General features: G+C 46.8%; 1 protein-coding gene across 2 annotated transcripts in view; it reads right to left on the bottom strand.

Moving 5' to 3' along the window:
* Positions 1-81: 81 nt before the first annotated feature.
* Positions 82-19,369, bottom strand: part of ppfibp1a (PPFIA binding protein 1a) — a 33,626-nt gene continuing 14,338 nt past the window's right edge. The window contains exons 3-25 of one of the 2 annotated variants that reach the window (XM_079263545.1): positions 17,459-17,664; positions 16,373-16,453; positions 15,505-15,618; positions 15,322-15,432; positions 11,424-11,516; positions 8,396-8,513; positions 6,403-6,464; positions 6,260-6,326; positions 5,968-6,086; positions 5,703-5,776; positions 4,307-4,343; positions 4,030-4,177; positions 3,825-3,960; positions 3,635-3,757; positions 2,712-2,862; positions 2,496-2,607; positions 2,337-2,425; positions 1,507-1,629; positions 1,305-1,430; positions 1,044-1,232; positions 711-869; positions 575-640; positions 82-503 (exon numbers count right to left, since the gene is read on the bottom strand). In XM_079263545.1, the coding sequence (XP_079119671.1) occupies positions 426-503; positions 575-640; positions 711-869; positions 1,044-1,232; positions 1,305-1,430; positions 1,507-1,629; positions 2,337-2,425; positions 2,496-2,607; positions 2,712-2,862; positions 3,635-3,757; positions 3,825-3,960; positions 4,030-4,177; positions 4,307-4,343; positions 5,703-5,776; positions 5,968-6,086; positions 6,260-6,326; positions 6,403-6,464; positions 8,396-8,513; positions 11,424-11,516; positions 15,322-15,432; positions 15,505-15,618; positions 16,373-16,453; positions 17,459-17,664 (2,582 nt within the window). In that variant the 3' untranslated portion in view covers positions 82-425. The remainder of the gene's footprint in view (positions 504-574; positions 641-710; positions 870-1,043; positions 1,233-1,304; positions 1,431-1,506; positions 1,630-2,336; positions 2,426-2,495; positions 2,608-2,711; positions 2,863-3,634; positions 3,758-3,824; positions 3,961-4,029; positions 4,178-4,306; positions 4,344-5,702; positions 5,777-5,967; positions 6,087-6,259; positions 6,327-6,402; positions 6,465-8,395; positions 8,514-11,423; positions 11,517-15,321; positions 15,433-15,504; positions 15,619-16,372; positions 16,454-17,458; positions 17,665-19,369) is intronic. The other variant, XM_079263546.1, reaches the window with a different exon arrangement.

Here is a 19,369-nt window from a genome sequence, read left to right as displayed (position 1 = left end):
TCCATGGCAACAAGGAATTGTTTGTTCACTTTTATTACCAAAAACAACAACACAATACAAGCGTCTCGGTTTTTCCTTCTGAAAACGTTCCTCGTGACAATCAGTTAGCTTAGCATCAACGTAGCAGAACACACACACACACACACACACACACACACACACACACACACACACGTGATCTTTGGTTTCTAAACGGTCATTCTGTCTGAATCTGAGCGGGTCCAGGTTTACACGTTTCCCCGCTGGACTGGTGACGAGACGGAGAAGCTGTGAACCTGGACCACTTCTTCCACGCCATCATGACTCTCCAACCTGACTGGAAACAAAGTGGTGAAGAATAAAACAGTAGCAGGAAAGTTGGTTTGCAGTTCATGCATAACATTTCAGAGAAGTCGGGAGAGAAGCGGCTGCTTGGAGGAGGAAGCTCAGTCGGCAGCTTGTGTTTGTTGGCGCGGAGGACAAACGGCGCTCTCCTGGAAGAGCTGCTCGTCCTTCAGCATGCTCTGGAACAGAGGAGAGGAGTGTCAGAGCTCAGCGAGGAGGGAGGTGGCCACGTAGCAGCTCCGCCTCTCACCGTCAGGTTGTTGATCTCCTCGGAAAACGCTCCGATCTGCTTCACCGTCCCTTCAGAGTCCTCCATCTGGCGGAGACAGCTCAGACATCATACCTGCCTGTAGGCCACGCCCACAACCGGCACGCCGTCAGCCTACCTGCTCCAGCTGCTCGAAGGTGTCCTGGTACGCCCGGGCGCTCCTCTGGAAGCTGCTGTTCTGAGGCATCTCCACGTTCATGGGGCAGACGTAGTCCACGCCGTCATCCTGCCGTTTCCTCCTCAGAGAGCCGATGCCGCCGAAGGACAGACGTCTGGGCTGAGGAGAAGAGACGGACCGGATTAGATCTGAACAGCTGGATCTGGAGCTGGGGACCAGATCCATGTTCCTGCTGCCAGCTGGCGGAGAAATAAAATCCATAAATCCACTTGGAGCTTCTTCCGTCCAGCAGAGGAAGGAGAAAGGTTGGATTGGGAGAGGAGAAGGACTGACCTTGACCTTGGCCGTGGCGGTGAGGACGGCGTAGTCGGGGTTTTCCAGACAGTCCTGTTTGAGCCGCTGCGCCTCGGAGCCGACCAGCAGGTGGAAGTGCGTGGCCAGGTGACGTCTCAGCAGGGTTTTACTGGGAGGAATGTTGAGCAGGAGGGCGAGAGCCTCCACGTTGAAGCGAGGCTCCAACACCTTCACAAAGAAGCAGACAGGTCAGCGTGTGGATCCGACACGGCTCACGTCGCCACGCCGCCCCCTCCTCACCATCAGCCCTCCATGAACTCCGCTACCCCGCAGGTTGGGGGCGTACTCCGCCAGATCCACGGAGCGCAGCCACTCCATCACTCTGTGGTTCGTCCACTGGGAGATCTCCGCCGGCGTGACGTTGTTCTGGTTACAACCAAACATCATGTTCGTCAGAAACAAACCATGAAACGGAAGGTCTGCGTTGTCAAGCGCTCCGTACCTCATCGGACGGCCGCCGCCGGAGGCAGCTGGGGTCGTAGAAGTTCAGACGCAGGACCTGAATGGCTCTCTTGATGCTGAGGTGATGAAGAACGCTGCCGACTTTCAGGGACAGCAGGTCCTCCTGGAACACAGGTTATGATTCAGAGAACGGAGACCAGCAGGTTCCCAAACACTGCAACATGGTTCAACTGGTTTAGTTCTTTTTAATGTAAAACTGCATGTAGAAGCTGAAGCCTTTTAATCCCAGTCAGCCTACAGACGTGATGTTTCAGCCTCAGCTGTCAGATTCTGAAATGATGTAAAATGAACATATGAATAGATAAAGCAGCATGAAGGAGACACCTGTCTTCCTGCTCCTATCTACCTGCTGTCCTCACTGCAGCACCTCCACCTCAGCTGCATCCCAAATGTCTTCTTGGCTTTATTCCAGCCATAGAGGATCATTATTTTCCTGCTTTTCTCATCACTTGTTGATCTTTGGCTGCTCCTGATTGGACGTTACCGTCAGTTTAAGCTCTCTGATTGGTGGAAAGTCTGACAGGAAGTGTCTTCATCATCATGTCCAGGTGGAAATAGAGGTCTCTTAGCAACATGGTAGTGATGGTGATGAAGATGTGATAAATAATGGTGGATTTACCATCTAGAGTCTCTGAATAAACACTACATCTGGATTGTAGACCTCCTGGACGGATAGAAATGCTGGAAAACCAGCTGGAGGGTCACATGACCATCAGTATTTACCCAGCAGAGTTACACGCTGCGGCTCCTGAGACATCGACGGCGATGTAGGTACAGAGTTAGAGGAGAAGAAGAGATCTGGCAGCTCACCACCATCATGTAGTGCAGCATCCGTCCATCAACTCGAGCCTCATCAAAGCTGCTTTTGTACTGCGGGAGGCCGATGTCGTCCAGCCATCCTGAAAACAACAGTCATCAATCAGAGCGCGGCAGAAACTGGCATCTGACACGACAGAAGCCGTCACTCACTGGTCACCCAGTTATGGTCCAGTTTGCCCTTCAGATCGCCGTCCTCTGAGCCGAGAGCCTGCAGGGCGAGCCGCAGCTTCTTCCTGTGGAGATGCTGCTTCATGCCCAGCTCCTGAGGAGGAGAGCAGACAGAGGAGTTTCACTTCGTCTCTCTTGAAGGAAACCAGTTAAAGTCCCCACATGAAAGCAGGCGGTTGTGGTTGGAGCAGCTCGTACCTTCTCCAGGTCATGCTGCGATGCCTGCAGCAGCGTTTGGCCTGACTTGATCCAGTTTTGGCCCAAAGCAACGTAAAAGCCCAGACCCTGCTCATGGAGCCAAATGCAGACCTCGTCTTTACTCCACCGAGAGAAAGGAACGTCCACGGCACTGAAAGGCAGCAGGAGAACCTGTCAGCCATGTTAACTACCCGCTACTACGGTCATGACCAGACCTGCTGTGTTTTCCTTCACATCACTTGTCTTCTGTCCAAATAAAAACTCTCATTTCAACCTTTAAAGTGTTTACAAAACGGAGAAAATGACTTATTTCCCATATAACGGGTATTTCTAAGTCAGCTGTAAAGTCCTTCTAGGTGTCCGTCTCCCCGTCAGACTCAGACCTGCTGGCTCATCGGGACTAAAAGCCGACGTTAAACCAGGTTCAGGTAGAGCAGCTGAACTGTGTTTCAGCATCCCGGCTGAACTGAAAGCTTCCAAATGAAACGTTTCCTGAGGAGGAACCAGACGTGTAACCAGCATCCTCAGCCAGGACACGTTAAAACCTGCAACTGGAACCAGTAGGCGCCGCTGTACCAGTTAAACCCGGAATATAACGTGTGAACGTAGATCAAGTCCTAACATTTTATTTATTGGTTCTGCCCGACCCGTCTCATCCAGAACCTCCGACGCCTGTCGAGCTGAGCGTCGGCGTGTTGGACTGACAAGTCAGAGATCGTCCCTGGGGTCCTGCTGGCCTTAAAGAAACACTTTAATCCACATGAAAATGTTTCAGGAAGAACTTTCAGGTCCGTTACCAAGGTTACCTGGAAGGACCAAGTCGTCCCTGATGAGCTGGAAGGTTTCCAGTTTAAACTGGAACTGAGTCGACATGAAAAGCCTAAACCGTGGAGGGAGAGGCGGCCGACAGGAAGAACACCGACCTGTGCTTTGGTTCCTGCGACCATCCCAGCCGGGGGCCCGCCGTGGCCCTGACTCCGCCCCTCCTGAATTCCACCTCTGCTGCATCGTCGGGGTTGAAGGAGGTGGAGTGACTCCTCTTCAGCCTGTCCCAGAAAAACATCGTGAGCTTCTGGAGAATCCTGCTGCTCCGATTAAATGTTTGTGTCTCACCTGCCGAAGAACCTGCGGAACCCCTTAGACTTCTTCTTGGCTTCTGGCGACGGCGGCAGAGGAGCGGCACGCTGCGGTTTCTGTGGAGTAACACCAGCCAAGTCCAGGTGCTCGGTGCCTTTACGCTCCGTCTCAGCTGAGGAAAACACCACGTTTAGTCTCGCTGGCAGATCTGACGTGGCTTCATCTGGAGCTGCCATCTCACCGAGGTTTGGAGCGCTGGCCGTCTGTTTGCCTCCTCGCAGCTTGAAGAAGCCGCGGCCGAACGAGGCGCGAGCCTTCTTCCCACCAAAGATCCCCTCACCTGAGTTTCCTTTGTTAGGAGAGGCAGCAGGAGCAGCTTGAGTCTTCACCTGCAAGGAGAGATCAGGAGAAAGCTTCGGGACAGCTCAGGCAGAGGAGGGAGTGTAGTCGCAGCATCTGTCCACCAGGTGTCAGCGGAGGACTGAGACACGAGCACACACATCCTCGGCTGGACCTACCTGCTGCGAGCTGCACGGCTGCGGCTCGTCTGGACCGCTGCAACAAAAACAAAACCAGTTTCAGTCAGAAACAAGAGCATCGTCACGTGTTCAGAGTCACGTTTTACACGCCTGCTGGTAAAGAAACGTCACACCGCTTCGCCACAATGTTCCTGCTGTAGGAGAATATTCCAGCCAGTCTGGGCTCCAGTACAGACCAGTAAAATAACGCTGAACTCTACTGGTTTATAGCCAGTATAAGTATGTCAAGGTTTTATTTATAATCATTTATTAAATGATGCACTTTGAGCTGCTTTTGTGTAAAAAGTGCTTCATAAATTAAAACTGATTTGATTTAACATAAACCATGACTAATAAGCTCCACATTTTTCTGTTTTATTGCAAAGTACAAGTTAATTATCATGATGTTTATAATGTTTATATTGTCAAGAAATATTAAACACCTTGAAATGTGTGGAGAAAAAAAAAAAGTTTTAACCAGAACTTGTCTGACTGACGCTTTTATATGATTTTCTCCTTTTATTTACATATTTTATTTATAAAATTTTATTTTGAAAAAAAAATATTTTATATACATATATATATATACATATATATATATATATATATACATATGTGTATATATATATTTTTTTTTTTTTTTACAAAATACTATACTAAAGTAAATAGAAAATAATTTATATATATATATATATATGTATATATATATATATATATATATATATTTTTTTTTTTTTTTTTTGTTTGTTTTCTTAAGCCCAGCGTCTTGCTGAATGCGACGTCTCAGCTGTCTTCATTTTCTGTAACGATGATACATTGAGCTGGAAGCGGATGATCTGTACCATATGTAAGAGCAGCTGCATGCTGGTGCCACGAGCTTCGACTGGCACATGATCCCCTTAGTCGACTAATCGGCAGAATAAGCAGTGAATCGCGGATTATCAGTGTAATATATCGTGGCAGGGCGAGTCTGCTCACACAGGAACATGTGCAGTGTCAGACGGCTGGCCGTCCGACGTGCAACGACCCACTGTGAACGGAGGACATGGTAGGAAGGTGCTGGTGGACTGTCCAGCTGGACGCAGGTCCTTCCATGAAGCTACAGGCTTTTTCTTTTGCTTTTTTCTTCCCTCACTGTGACTGTAAACGTAGCAGAAAAGTCTGGTTCTGTTGTGGAGTTTTGGTAATAAACCTGAAACTGCTGGAAAAGCGGAATATTTCCCCTCTAAACTGAGACACCTTCGTAGGAAAACTGGATGAGCAGCAGAGGTGTGTGTCGGTTGTCGCAAACAGCTGTTTGTCTGTGAGACAAGCTTCAGTCTCCCCGCATCATGTTCTGATCTGTCGTGGAAATAACTAACCTGAATAAAACCAGGAATCGTGTGTGTTATTTTACCTTTGTGCTGCTTGTAGCTGTCGTTCCCGGTCCAGTTCCTTCATCTCAGACAGCACTGCTATACATGGGATGGACTGAGACGACAGACCGCAGCAGAGAAAAAACCGGGTTAACTGGACATGTTGTCCAAACAGCAGAACAGTCGGATAAACCAGAACCCAGCCGGCACTGGGAAGTCCTGGGAGAAACCATCTCAGACTGGGAGTCCCCGCTACCCTGCAGGAAGTCCACAGTCTGGGGTTCATCCTGTCAGAGGTGTGTTTACCTCGCCGGAGCTCCTTCCTGCCTCCCCGTCCAGCTCCACGGTGGTCTGATCAACCTCCATGGAAACCGAGACCGGCGACTCATCGGGGATATCGTCGTAGTCGTCGTCCTGCAGCTTCTCTGGGATAAGACGGCACAACAGTCATGTCAGTCTGATGAAAGAACGCCTCAGTTTCCTTTTAACTGGTAAAAACTTATCTGACCATGTTTACAACAAACTCCTGGAACGCATTTCTATCAGAGATAAAGTGTTGTGTAAGTTGAGTCGTAGTAAAACGGTCTAGTCCTCTGACCTCTGACCAGCTCCTGGATTTTCTTGCACTTGATGAGCGACTCTTCCAGCTCTTTAATCCGTCTCTCCTGGAGACAAACACAAACGCTGAGTCAGGACTGAAGCAGGTCAGAGCCGACGCCACGCTGCCGACGGACGTCCTACCTTCTCATCGTTCTCTGACGTCACACACTCCAGCTCCCTTTTCATCTTCAACATTTCCATTTCTGGGAAAACGACGACATGTAGAGGTTCAGTTTTAAATCTCTAAAGAGCTCGCAGCAGTCAGAGTCGTCAGAAAGGAAAACAAAACAAGGATTTTTATTTGATAATGAAAAAACTTTCTGCCATCTTCGTAACATGAAGGTCACTTTTTACGTTAATGTTGGTTTTTACTGCTAAGTTTTCCACAGGAAGAAGCTGAGTGGACATTTAGTGACACGTTGCCGTGGTAACGGGCTCTGGCCACAGCGCCTGCAGCCGCGGCGGTTACATCACGCCTCATCAGTGGAGGGAAGGGAGATGATTCTCATGTCACGTCATGTGGTAGAAAGTATCATCTCAGAGGGTAGGGGCACCTCTTACAGCATGTGTGTCCAAAGGTTTGATTCCCAAATAAATATTATTATTATTATTATTATTATTATTATATATTATCCGCCGTTTCCTCTGATCATTAAATGTGTGTCGAGCAAAACAATCCCGACTAAACTGTTATTAAATATAAACATTGTCCAGCGTTTAGTCTGTATCCAGTCAGCCAGTAAAACAGAAAGACGGGCAGAAACTAGTTGAAATGCAACGCTGTGGATCCTGAAACTGGACAGAGATGCTGGCGTGTCCATCGTCCATCGTGGAGACAGATGAAGGACGTAATGTTAGTGGACCCCGACCGCTGCTGCTTGCAGGAAGACAAAACGTCGCTCCATTCTCATCTGGACTGATGGATCCCGAACAGCCTGCAGGCTGATCTGAAAGTCGCCCCGCAGCCGTGTTTAGAGTTTCTGTTGCCACGGTTACCAACTAGCGTTTGAGCCAGCGCAACGATTCACATCAGGCTATTTGACCAAAACGTTTTTCTAGTTGTCCTCCAACACTTTCATACCCGGTCAGTGGGAATTCTAACTGGCTGCACGTCTATACGCACACAGCAAGTTAAATCACCGTTATATCCCTCTGTTAAGGCCGTCACCATAGCAACATGTCCAGATCTGCACGTCACGATGTTCTAGACTCCGCTTCGTGCATTGGAACCATGTAATGCACGGCTCCTTGTTTACTTAACGTCCACCCTGCAGGTATTCGCCCACACCATGGTATCAATCAGGGTAACTTACCCCACATGGTTACATAAAACTGCTCCTGAGAAACTGTTGGCAGTATAAGTAATACCACTCGGGCTCCAGTTTTAGGGACACAGGAACAAGACGTGTGGCTGGAAGTGTCCTGCACTGGTTTTAGAAACGTCTGTGTTCATGTTAGAATCTTTTCATGCAGTAGCTACAATAAGCATCATACCAGGTAGAAAACAACCCGCAGTAAAAAGCATGGAGCATTCAGCTCAGATGAACCCATCAGGAGACGAAGCTGAAATGAGAGGAACTGTCAGAAAGCCGGTGTGAATGTTGCATCCTCCGTCTCGCCCCATCTCTCTCTAACAGGCAGGAAGGAGTGTTCACTGATTTCTTTCTCAGCTGCAGTCCGGCTGAAAAAGCTTCCATTAAAAGTCTAAAATCTTTCTTTGTCTGCCGTTTGGTTTGTCTTTAAAAGCAGATATCTGATGTTTTCATTTGCTTTCTGTCCGTTTGTTCAGGGAAATGGAAAACCAACTAAAACTCTCAGTTCTCCAGGTTTCAGAGGAAACGCTGACAAACAGATGAGTTCAACCCCCCTGAAATAAGCGACATTCCTCTCCCAGCAGGAGGGAGCAGTCATGTGTTTGGTATGAACGTTGCACACACACAGATAAACTTTGGTTCAGACTGTCTGGGATGCAGAAGATGCTGAGAACATGATGAAAGAAAGAATCTGGATGAAGCTGTGGCGATGCTGCTGCTGCAGGGAAAGTGCTGCTGGAATGTGAAATGTCCATTTGTCTAATCCTCAAAAACCCAGAAAATTACAGCTGAGGACATGAAAGTCTGAAAGCAGCTCCCACCTCGCTCTCCTCCTTCAGTCCGGGTATGGCTCTCCATCATCTGTCTGCTCTCGTCCCTCAGCCTCCTCAGCTCCTCCTCCCGCTCCTCCAGCTGCCTCTCCAAAAGCTCCAGCTCCTCCTGTCAGGAGCCAACATAGGAAAACTTCATAAAAACTTACATGAAAGTGGAAGAAATGGTGCGATTCCCACCTGAGAAGCTTCCATCAGAGGATTCTGGCAAACCTTTCCACAGAGCTCTGATTCTGTCCTTTAGCTTTCTGACCATATATGGTCATTTCCTGTCTCACTGCTCGTCAGACTTTTCTACAAAACTTAAGTTTATTTTCAGAAACAGCGCCTGGTTCCAGAAAAGTACAAGAATGTGAACATTTATCAGCTGTTTTATAAGTGCCAAATGTCCAGGTAACAACCACCATCAGGTTAGTATTTAAATGTGCTTCTAAAGCTGATTTTAACTGAGATTAAAAACTGATGATATTTACCGTAACTACTATCCAGACTGTAACTATTTGGTCTGGTTTTTCTCCTTTATGATGAGCTCCAGGTTAACTTTCAGAGTCAGACTCATTTGTTTTACACTGAAATACGACTAAAACTCAGTCGCTTGTCCATTTATGCCTTCTCATTCATATAAAAACATTTAAATTATAGAGTTATTACCAAACTTTGCTGATTTAGTCTAATTTTGTATTTAGCTGCTTTACTAGAGTCAAAAATAACTCCAGTAGATGACAGGATTAAAAACAGCAGCGCCAGTCATATCTGTTCACATATTTCTAATTTAATCTGTTAGATGAAGTTATAGATTTGTTTTAATTAGCTTCAAAACATCAGAGCGTTCTCATTCAAAGCTCATTGACACGTCAAATCAGCAAAACATACATGTCAATGATTCCAGCAGACCTCAGTGGAAAAGTTAACGTGCAGAACGTGGACTCAGCGTTTCACATCACATACATGTTGCTTTACAAGCCCAACACCAAGCAAACCGGGATGTCGGGAAAAATGGGAATAAAAGCAAAATGCAACTATTTCCAAATCCCATCAAGCCATATTTTATTCCCAGTGGAACAAAAACAACATATCAGATGATAAAATATGAGACATTTTATCATTTCAGGGAAAATATGAGCTTATACTGAATCTGATGCAGAAACATCTGGAAACATCTGGAACAGGAGCAACAAAAGTCTGGAAAAGTACCAACTGGAGGAGCGTTTAACAACTAATCAGGTTACCTGGCAACAGGTCAGTCACATGAGTTTTTAGAGAGGCAGAGTCCCTCAGATGGAGAGATGGACAGAACTTCACCAATCTGAGACAAACTCAAAGAATTTCACCAAAAAAGTTCTGGAAGGTAAAAATATGAAGACTTTGAGGATATGACGCTTTAGATGGTCGGCTCTTCAAATAATCCAGAGAATCAGAGGGAATCTCTGTGGGCACGGGACAAGGCTGGATGCTGCTACTGGAAACCAGTGCATGGACTCAGTAAGACTCCAGAAATCCCTGTCTGAACACGGTTCAGCCTGAAATCCACACATGAAGCATCGCTGCAAGCTAACGCAGGCAGACATGAACAGCAGCTGGGCTGCATCTCATGTGATCCGCCTCAAACATTCATGCTACATATGAAAACAACGTAATAAAGACGTATAAGGTTCACACTAGTCGTAGCTCGCAATTTGGTTTATTCACCAACAATAAAGAGTTACGTTTCATTTTTTCCTTAAATTTTCCTATAATCCGGCACCTGCATTTAACTTACGATGCAGGTGATATTTTAACTTGTTTCCCTTAACTATGAAAACAAACCTATATGATCTGGGCAGTCTGCATGCTAGCAGCTAGCTTTACGCCGCTGCATACTGCCTGCTTTTGTTTTTAGCCCCTCCACCATCCATTCATACGCTCAGTTGGAAAAGCCTTCACACACAATATCTGCTAACAACAGGGCTGTGACGATATACTTTAGTCCCGATTCGATTCCGATTGTTTTGGATGCCGATTCGATTTAAATTGAGATTCTCACAATTCTTCAATATTGCTGATTTTTGTAGATTTAAAACAAAATAAATGTATAAAACTTTTTTTTTGCTCGTCATTTATCTTGATTTCATTGAGGAAAAAAACAACCCAGTAGCCAGACCATTATTTAGCTGCTATAATGTCCAAGAAGACAAGTTAAAAGATCAATAAAAACAATAAAAATGCCAAAAAATAATCCATAATAAAATTTTTATTTACAGTAGTTGGAAAAAGAAAAAATTGTGAAAAAAAAAATTGATTTTAAATTTGTGAAGCAAAAAAATCCTGATTTTCAATTTTTCAATAAGATTTTCCCACCCCTAGCTAACAACACCCATGTCCAGAGATAATTTGGAGAATAACCCCTAAAATACAAAGCAGGCTAAAGCTTCTTTCCACCAGCGTGGGAGATGTCCGACTAAAATGCAGAGAAGAAGACAAAATGTCTCAGTTTTAAAGTCTGATGTGTTGTTTATTTTCGACTGGGAATAAAATATGGGCTGATGTGATTTGAAAATCATTGTATTGGGGTTTTATTTACATTTTCTTATTGGGGTTGTGTTCTAACACACCGACCCTGATTGTGTTGGTGTGTTCTACACTACAGACACACAGCACATGTCAAACAGCAGAGGTGGAAGCACTTACATAGTGTGTGAAGCTGTGTGAAGAAGCAGCAGGTTTAGAGGATCTGAACAGCCAGAAAGAAGAAGAAAAGAGAACAGGCTGGATATTAAACCTTCACCTCAGCTCCAGTGAAGCGCTCAGAGCTCCTGTTTGGACACTTTGCAGGTTAACATGTAGCAGAAAGAGGTTAAAATCACAACACAAGAACCCAGATGAGGAGGTTTAAACAGAAGAAAAAGTACAGAAACCGTCGTGAGAAGGAGGAGGGAGTCACAAGGTTTTCATCGTAACGATGCATTCCATACAGACAAAGATGAATTCAGATCTTATGTTGTTACCAAATGTGATATTGATGTGTATTAACAACACTCACTTTGGTGGCTTTGAGTTTCTTCTCACACAGCAGCCTTTCATTCTCGATGTCCGTCACCCTGAACCGCAGATCTGTTACTTCCTGGTACAAGCCCTGAGGAAGGAAAGGAACTCCTATCAGCCATGAAACCGAAGACGTGTTGAAGAGACCTCAACAGGAGACAATCCGGGACGTTTGGTCCACTAATGAAGACCAATAGCAGACTTAAGGACCGGAGTGGTCATTCAGTATCTCCAGGCATCATTAATTGTCAGAAAAAGGTGAGATAGCTGTTCCCAGAGTGGAAACTTAACATGTAGGTAACAGTAAGTGTCATGGTTGTTGGTCAGAAACGGCTGATCTACTGATACTTCACACACATCTCCAGGGTTCACAGAGAAAGTCAGAAGAAGAGAAAACATCCATCAATCAACAGCTTATCTGGAAAAGAATGTCTGCTTGATGTCAGACATGGTTCCTCCACACCATCATGATGAAGTGGAACGGGAGATTCTCATGGTGATGAGGTGGAACGGGAGATTCTCATGGTGATGAGGTGGAACGGGAGATTCTCATGGTGATGAGGTGGAACGGGAGATTCTCAGGGTGATGAGGTGGAACGGGAGATTCTCATGGTGATGAGGTGGAACGGGAGATTCTCATGGTGATGAGGTGGAACGGGAGATTCTCATGGTGATGAGGTGGAACGGGAGATTCTCATGGTGATGAGGTGGAACGGGAGATTCTCATGGTGATGAGGTGGAACGGGAGATTCTCATGGTGATGAGGTGGAACGGGAGATTCTCATGATGTGGTGGACCGGGAGATTCTCATCATGATGCGGTGGAATGAGAGATTCTCATCGTGATGAGGTGGAATGAGAGATTCTCATCGTGATGCGGTGGAAAGGGAGATTCTCATCATGATGCGGTGGAAAGGGAGATTCTCATCGTGATGAGGTGGAATGAGAGATTCTCATAGTGATGAGGTGGAACGAGAGACTCATCATGATGAGGTGGAACGGGAGATTCTCATCATGATGAGGTGGAACGGGAGATTCTCATCATGATGAGGTGGAACGGGAGATTCTCATGGTGATGAGGTGGAACAGGAGATTCTCATCATGATGAGGTGGAACAGGAGATTCTCATCATGATGAGGTGGAACGGGAGATTCTCATCGTGAGCAGGTGGAATGAACGATTCTCATCGTGATGAGGTGGAACGGGAAATTCTCATCGTGATGAGGTGGAACGGGAAATTCTCATCGTGATGAGGTGGAACGGGAGATTCTCATGGTGATGAGGTGGAACGGGAGATTCTCATGGTGATGAGGTGGAACGGGAGATTCTCATGGTGATGAGGTGGAACGGGAGATTCTCATGGTGATGAGGTGGAACGGGAGATTCTCATGGTGATGAGGTGGAACGGGAGATTCTCATGGTGATGAGGTGGAACGGGAGATTCTCATGGTGATGAGGTGGAACGGGAGATTCTCATGGTGATGAGGTGGAACGGGAGATTCTCATGGTGATGAGGTGGAACGGGAGATTCTCATGGTGATGAGGTGGAACGGGAGATTCTCATGGTGATGAGGTGGAACGAGAGATTCTCATCATGATGAGGTGGAACGGGAGATTCTCATGGTGATGAGGTGGAACGGGAGATTCTCATGGTGATGAGGTGGAACGGGAGATTCTCATGGTGATGAGGTGGAACGGGAGATTCTCATGGTGATGAGGTGGAACGGGAGATTCTCATGGTGATGAGGTGGAACGGGAGATTCTCATGGTGATGAGGTGGAACGGGAGATTCTCATGGTGATGAGGTGGAACGGGAGATTCTCATGGTGATGAGGTGGAACGGGAGCTTCTCATCATGATCAGGTGGAACGGGAGCTTCTCATGGTGATGAGGTGGAACGGGAGCTTCTCATGGTGATGAGGTGGAACGGGAGATTCTCATGGTGATGAGGTGGAACGGGAGATTCTCATGGTGATGAGGTGGAACGGGAGATTCTCATGGTGATGTGGTGGAACGGGAGATTCTCATGGTGATGAGGTGGAACGGGAGATTCTCATCATGATGAGGTGGAATGGGAGATTCTCATGGTGATGAGGTTGAATGGGAGATTCTCATGGTGATGAGGTGGAACGGGAGATTCTCATGGTGATGAGGTGGAACGGGAGATTCTCATGGTGATGAGGTGGAACGGGAGATTCTCATGGTGATGAGGTGGAACGGGAGATTCTCATGGTGATGAGGTGGAACGGGAGATTCTCATGGTGATGAGGTGGAACGGGAGATTCTCATGGTGATGAGGTGGAACGGGAGATTCTCATGGTGATGAGGTGGAACGAGAGATTCTCATCATGATGAGGTGGAACGGGAGATTCTCATGGTGATGAGGTGGAACGGGAGATTCTCATGGTGATGAGGTGGAACGGGAGATTCTCATGGTGATGAGGTGGAACTGGAGATTCTCATGGTGATGAGGTGGAACGGGAGATTCTCATGGTGATGAGGTGGAACGGGAGATTCTCATGGTGATGAGGTGGAACGGGAGATTCTCATGGTGATGAGGTGGAACGGGAGATTCTCATCATGATGAGGTGGAACGGGAGATTCTCATGGTGATGAGGTGGAACGGGAGATTCTCATGGTGATGAGGTGGAACGGGAGATTCTCATGGTGATGAGGTGGAACGGGAGATTCTCATGGTGATGAGGTGGAACTGGAGATTCTCATCATGATGAGGTGGAACGGGAGATTCTCATGGTGATGAGGTGGAACGGGAGATTCTCATGGTGATGAGGTGGAACGGGAGCTTCTCATCATGATCAGGTGGAACGGGAGATTCTCATGGTGATGAGGTGGAACGGGAGATTCTCATGGTGATGAGGTGGAACGGGAGATTCTCATGGTGATGAGGTGGAACGGGAGATTCTCATGGTGATGTGGTGGAACGGGAGATTCTCATGGTGATGAGGTGGAACGGGAGATTCTCATCATGATGAGGTGGAACGGGAGATTCTCATGGTGATGAGGTGGAACGGGAGATTCTCATGGTGATGAGGTGGAACGGGAGATTCTCATGGTGATGAGGTGGAACGGGAGATTCTCATCATGATGAGGTGGAACGGGAGATTCTCATGGTGATGAGGTGGAACGGGAGATTCTCATGGTGATGAGGTGGAACGGGAGATTCTCATGGTGATGAGGTGGAACGGGAGCTTCTCATCATGATCAGGTGGAACGGGAGATTCCCATGGTGATGTACAGCTTCTGTGTGTCGCTTCATGTCAATATGAAGGAAAATTCAACCAATCTCCACTACTGCGTCTAATTTATGGTTGCAGGAAACTGGAGTTTATCCCATCATATATTCTTGTTGAACTATGTTACACAAATAAAATTATCCTTGCCTAAAACAGTCATGGAACCAAATTTCTCAGCTAAAACTCATCATGATAGGCCACATATGGGAGAACAAATTAACTACATTTAAGTATGGTTTGGAAAATTTCTTTTCCCCTCTCAGTTTTTTTAAGTAAAACAAAATCCAGAGTTGAGGGAAATTCCATAAATCCTCAGCTTTTAGTGTCTGGAACCTCCACAGGTTGTGTCCCAGCTGGGGAAAATTATGGAAACTATAAGCTGTGCTCGGGACAGGGGGGTGGGGGTATTCTGGCAGGAAACAGCTGCTGGCGCTCCACTGCTTTTTAAGCCTGTTTTGTAACCCTTTGCAAAGTTCAGCCAGCATCACATGACAGATCTGAGTCCTCCAGCCGAGTGAGACGGACCTTTGTGACTTTAAAACAATGACTGGGTTGCTGCCAGGAGTCACACAGTGCAGGTGCAACCAAGACATGCTTCGTTTCACAGCCTGGACCAGGACTTATTCCAGGACGGGGGTCCTACCTCGTTGCCTCTGTGATCTCGTTCCAAAGCAGTTATCTTCAGCTTCAGGCTGGAAACTTCGGTCATCAGCTCCAGTTTCTGAGTTTCCAGCGTGGTCCGGTTCAGCAGCTCCTGAGCAGCAGCATTCACTGTGAGGAAAGCTGGACTCTCAATGGAAGAGGAGGACCGCTTCAGAGGTCTCACCTGCTGAAGAAGCTCCTCAGCAGCATTTAGTTTCTCCCGATGCAGCTCCAAGCTGTTGTCCAGGTCGCGAATCTTTTCACCTTGCACCTCCACCTGGTCTGTTAAAACGCTCACCTGGGTGACAGAAGCACACATCAAACTTTTCTTTTTCTTATCTCTTTTGTCTGCTTGTGTTTTTTCTTCCAAAATAAAAACACATGTAGGGTCTACATGTGTTTTTAATCCAACCAACAGGCAGATATCAAGTTTTAAAGACACGCGTCCCTCGTTCTGAAATGAATGGGAGCCAACAGAGCCAGTGGTGGGTGAACTCTGAGCTTCTGTTTTCTGTGGTTGTAAACCTAGATGGGACGTAAATGCCTGGAAAACTCCCGTAGATTATTTAAAGTATCAGATATCATCACAATTCCCCCCGCAGAGTTTCACGCCACCGTTCCTGAGACAGATACTATACTGCGGCGCCAGACATCCAGAGCTTTACGGGTTGATTTAAACGGGACTAGGAGGCTACGGTTCTACAGTTCTTGGTTTAGTCACAACAAAAGAAACTATTTCATAGGAGGCTGTAACACTCTGCTCCTGTTTAGTCACTGTGAGGCAGATTTTAGATGTTTCCTGCTCCAACAGACCTCATTAAAGTCAAATCAGGTGTTGTGAAGCAGAGAACATGTAAAACCTGCTGGACAATGGTTCCAGAGGAAACCCCTGGTTTAGTCCTGCCTGCTTCGTCTGCAGAGCAACAAGGAAATTACAAGTTTAGTGATGAATGTGGAACCAAAGCAGATCTAACAACAGATCCGTGTGCAAATGTCTGGTTTTATTTCCTTTACGCTGTTCGGAGTGAACCGCACATTAGTCTGACTCCAACCTGAAGAATAAGACACTCTTTGTCACTCTCCAGTCGCGACAGGCGTTCTTGGTAGATGGCATCAGAGTTCTGGATGTTGTTCTGAAAAGAGAAACATAACATGGTCACGCTCTTCTGAAGAAGCTGCATCCGCTGCGCGCGCACACACACACACACACACACACACACACACACACACACACACACACACACACACACACACACACACACACACACACACACACACACACACACACACACACACACACACACACACACACACACGCAACACGACAATTACCCCTAAAACACATTCTCTATAGACAAGAGAAGTCAGATATTATCGGCTGATATCAGCATTAAAAGGCACTATTGGAAATTATTTTTAATATTTTTGTACGTTGGGTAAAACTTACAGTATGATACACTGTAAGTTTTACCCAACGTACACATATTATATATCGAACTCTTCAACTACATCTCCGACAACTCAAAATGACAAAATAGAAGAGACGTCATGTAAAGTTTTCCAGATAATTTTTTTGGCAAAATTCACCCTAAAACTATGAGTATCGGTTGATATCGGTATTTGAAATTCAGAGCTGGGAAAAAAATCTGTGTATCATCTGTCGGTAAAAAAAGCCGAAATCTACCACACACACAACTAGACGTTTCACTTCCCTCCAAAATCAGCTTCTTCTGGGGAATGCTGCATTCAGACTGTCGTAAAACTTGACCAGATGATAAAAACTTTATTTTAAGGCTGGAAAACTTCAGAAACTTTATTAATAAGAAGTATGAAGTGTTTTTGGTGGGTTATGTTAACAGATGTGGACTGGGACCTGTCCAGGTGGAACTGGATAAACTCCAGTTTGTAAAATAACAGGGAGTGACATCAGTACGCCCACAGATTGGCTGATATAAACCAGATAACGGACTGGAAATCGTATGAATATTGCCTTTCAGAAGTCAGAAGTAATCCGATTACTCTCAGATTGTGTTGCTCAGTGTTTTATATAAATAATCATCTTCAGATGTCATGAAGAGAAAGTCAGCAGGAATGTTTGGCTTCCATGTTCCTCTGAAAGGCGATGTGTTTTTATTTACCACTCGCCCCTGCAGCCACTCTGCCAGCCCCTCAGCCGTGGAATCCGGGATCTGACAGCGCAGATTGTCCCTCTCCTCGTTGTCCATGAGCTCCAGCGCTGCCCGCAGGTCCTCCAGTAGGTGCAGCACCCGAAGGCCTCCCAGGAAAGGCGATGTGGGCGACTGGCAGTCGAACAGCCCGTTGGAGTAGTCGATGGCCTTGGAGCCTGAAGAGGTGGAGACAGAGTCAGGACTGCCCGACCTCCTGAAAGCCTGGAGACCCACTGACCTGGACTGTAGTCATGACTTCCTGAAACTCTTATTCAACAACTACTCACCGCTCCCACTAGAGAGTCAACAATATATTTCACCGTTTTCAGTGCAGCATCGAGTCACATCAAGTTAAAGTGTCTCCATGATGCACATCTTCATCTTCATCATCATCTTCTGCCGCTTATCCGGGGTCGGGTCGCGGGGGCAGCAGCCTAAGCAGGGAAGCCCAGACTTCCCTCTCCCCAGCCACATTTGCCAACTCTGCGGGGGGATCCCGAGGCGTTCCCAGGCCAGCCGAGAGATATAATTCCTCCAGCGTGTCCTGGGTCTTCCCCGGGGTCTCCTCCCAGAGGGACGTGCCTGGAACGCCTCACCAGGGAGGTCCAGGAGGCATCCTGACCAGATGCCCGAGCCACCTCAACTGGTTCCTCTCGATGCGGAGGAGCAGCGGCTCTACTCTGATCTCCTCCAGGATGACTGAGCTCCTCACCCTATCTCTAAGGGAGAGCCCGGCCACCCTGCGGAGGAAACTCATTACAGCCTCTTGTGTACGAGATCTCCTTCTTTCGGTCACGACCCACAGCTCATGACCATAGGTGAAGGTAGGAATGTTGTAGATTGACTGGTAAATCGAGAGCTTCACCTTCCGGCTCAGCTCCTTCTTCACCACGACAGACCTCTGTCGCACATTTCATTCTAATTTATTCTGCCCAGAATAAAAGTCCAGAAGGGAAGAAATAATCAATCATTTTCCACAAACCCCTTCATTCATGTTGCATTGATCCTCTTAGATCAGCCTCTGCCAGAAACAACAGAGAAAGCTCCGCCCTCGCTCCTGCAGGCTGCGTCTGATTGGTCAACTGCTAGGAGTAGTTATACTGAGCAGTGAAGGTGGGCGTGGCTTTCTTCTCCTGAACGTGCACAACCTGGAGAAGACGACCAATCACCGAGTCCCTCCCCTGGGACTTCACTAATATTTCGAAGTAGAAAAAACTCAATTTTGTTGACATGGAAACCGAACGAGTGCTGGAACACTCCAACATGTGTTTAGGTGATAAAACACGGCGCTGCTCACATGTCTGCTGAGTGTTCAACACTATAACACTGTAGTCATCTCAGAAAACTAGACGTAGCATCATAGAGCCGCTTTAAGGTTTCTTTTCCTCTAGAACAGGATTCTACTTTGTTTTCTTTCCAAATCATCACCTAGTTGTCATTTATGGAAAATAAATCCGTGGAAATGCAGCCTCTGAGTCTCGCCGTCATGCCATGTTTAAATGTGGTTGTTACGTGTCATGTTGCCACTGTGGCGCCGTAACGTACGTTACCTCTTCCAGAGTTCATTAATGTATAACCTCCATGTTATCAAGTTGCATGTATGAAACTGAAGAGTCATAACACACTAATATGTTATTTGTTGATGGATGTGGGTCGGTGCCATCTTCTGACCTCATCTTAGGACACATAGCGTAGCGGAACCTGGACCTGACCAATGGCGGTGACTCCAGATTACATTAAACATGATGTCTGCATCACTTCACCTGCCTCCATCTCGCCCTGATGTTCCTTCTGTCTGGAACAGCGTCAGTCTGGACTCATCAGACCACATGATGGGCTTCTTCCAGCTCCGGAGTCTTTCTGCTCCCCAGCAAACTGAAG

This window comes from Telmatherina bonti, assembly GCF_933228915.1.
Source record: "Telmatherina bonti genome assembly, chromosome: 23".
Lineage (NCBI taxonomy): Eukaryota > Metazoa > Chordata > Actinopteri > Atheriniformes > Telmatherinidae > Telmatherina > Telmatherina bonti.
Note: the sequence above shows the minus strand (reverse complement) of the source record. Positions and strands in the feature narration are given on the sequence as shown.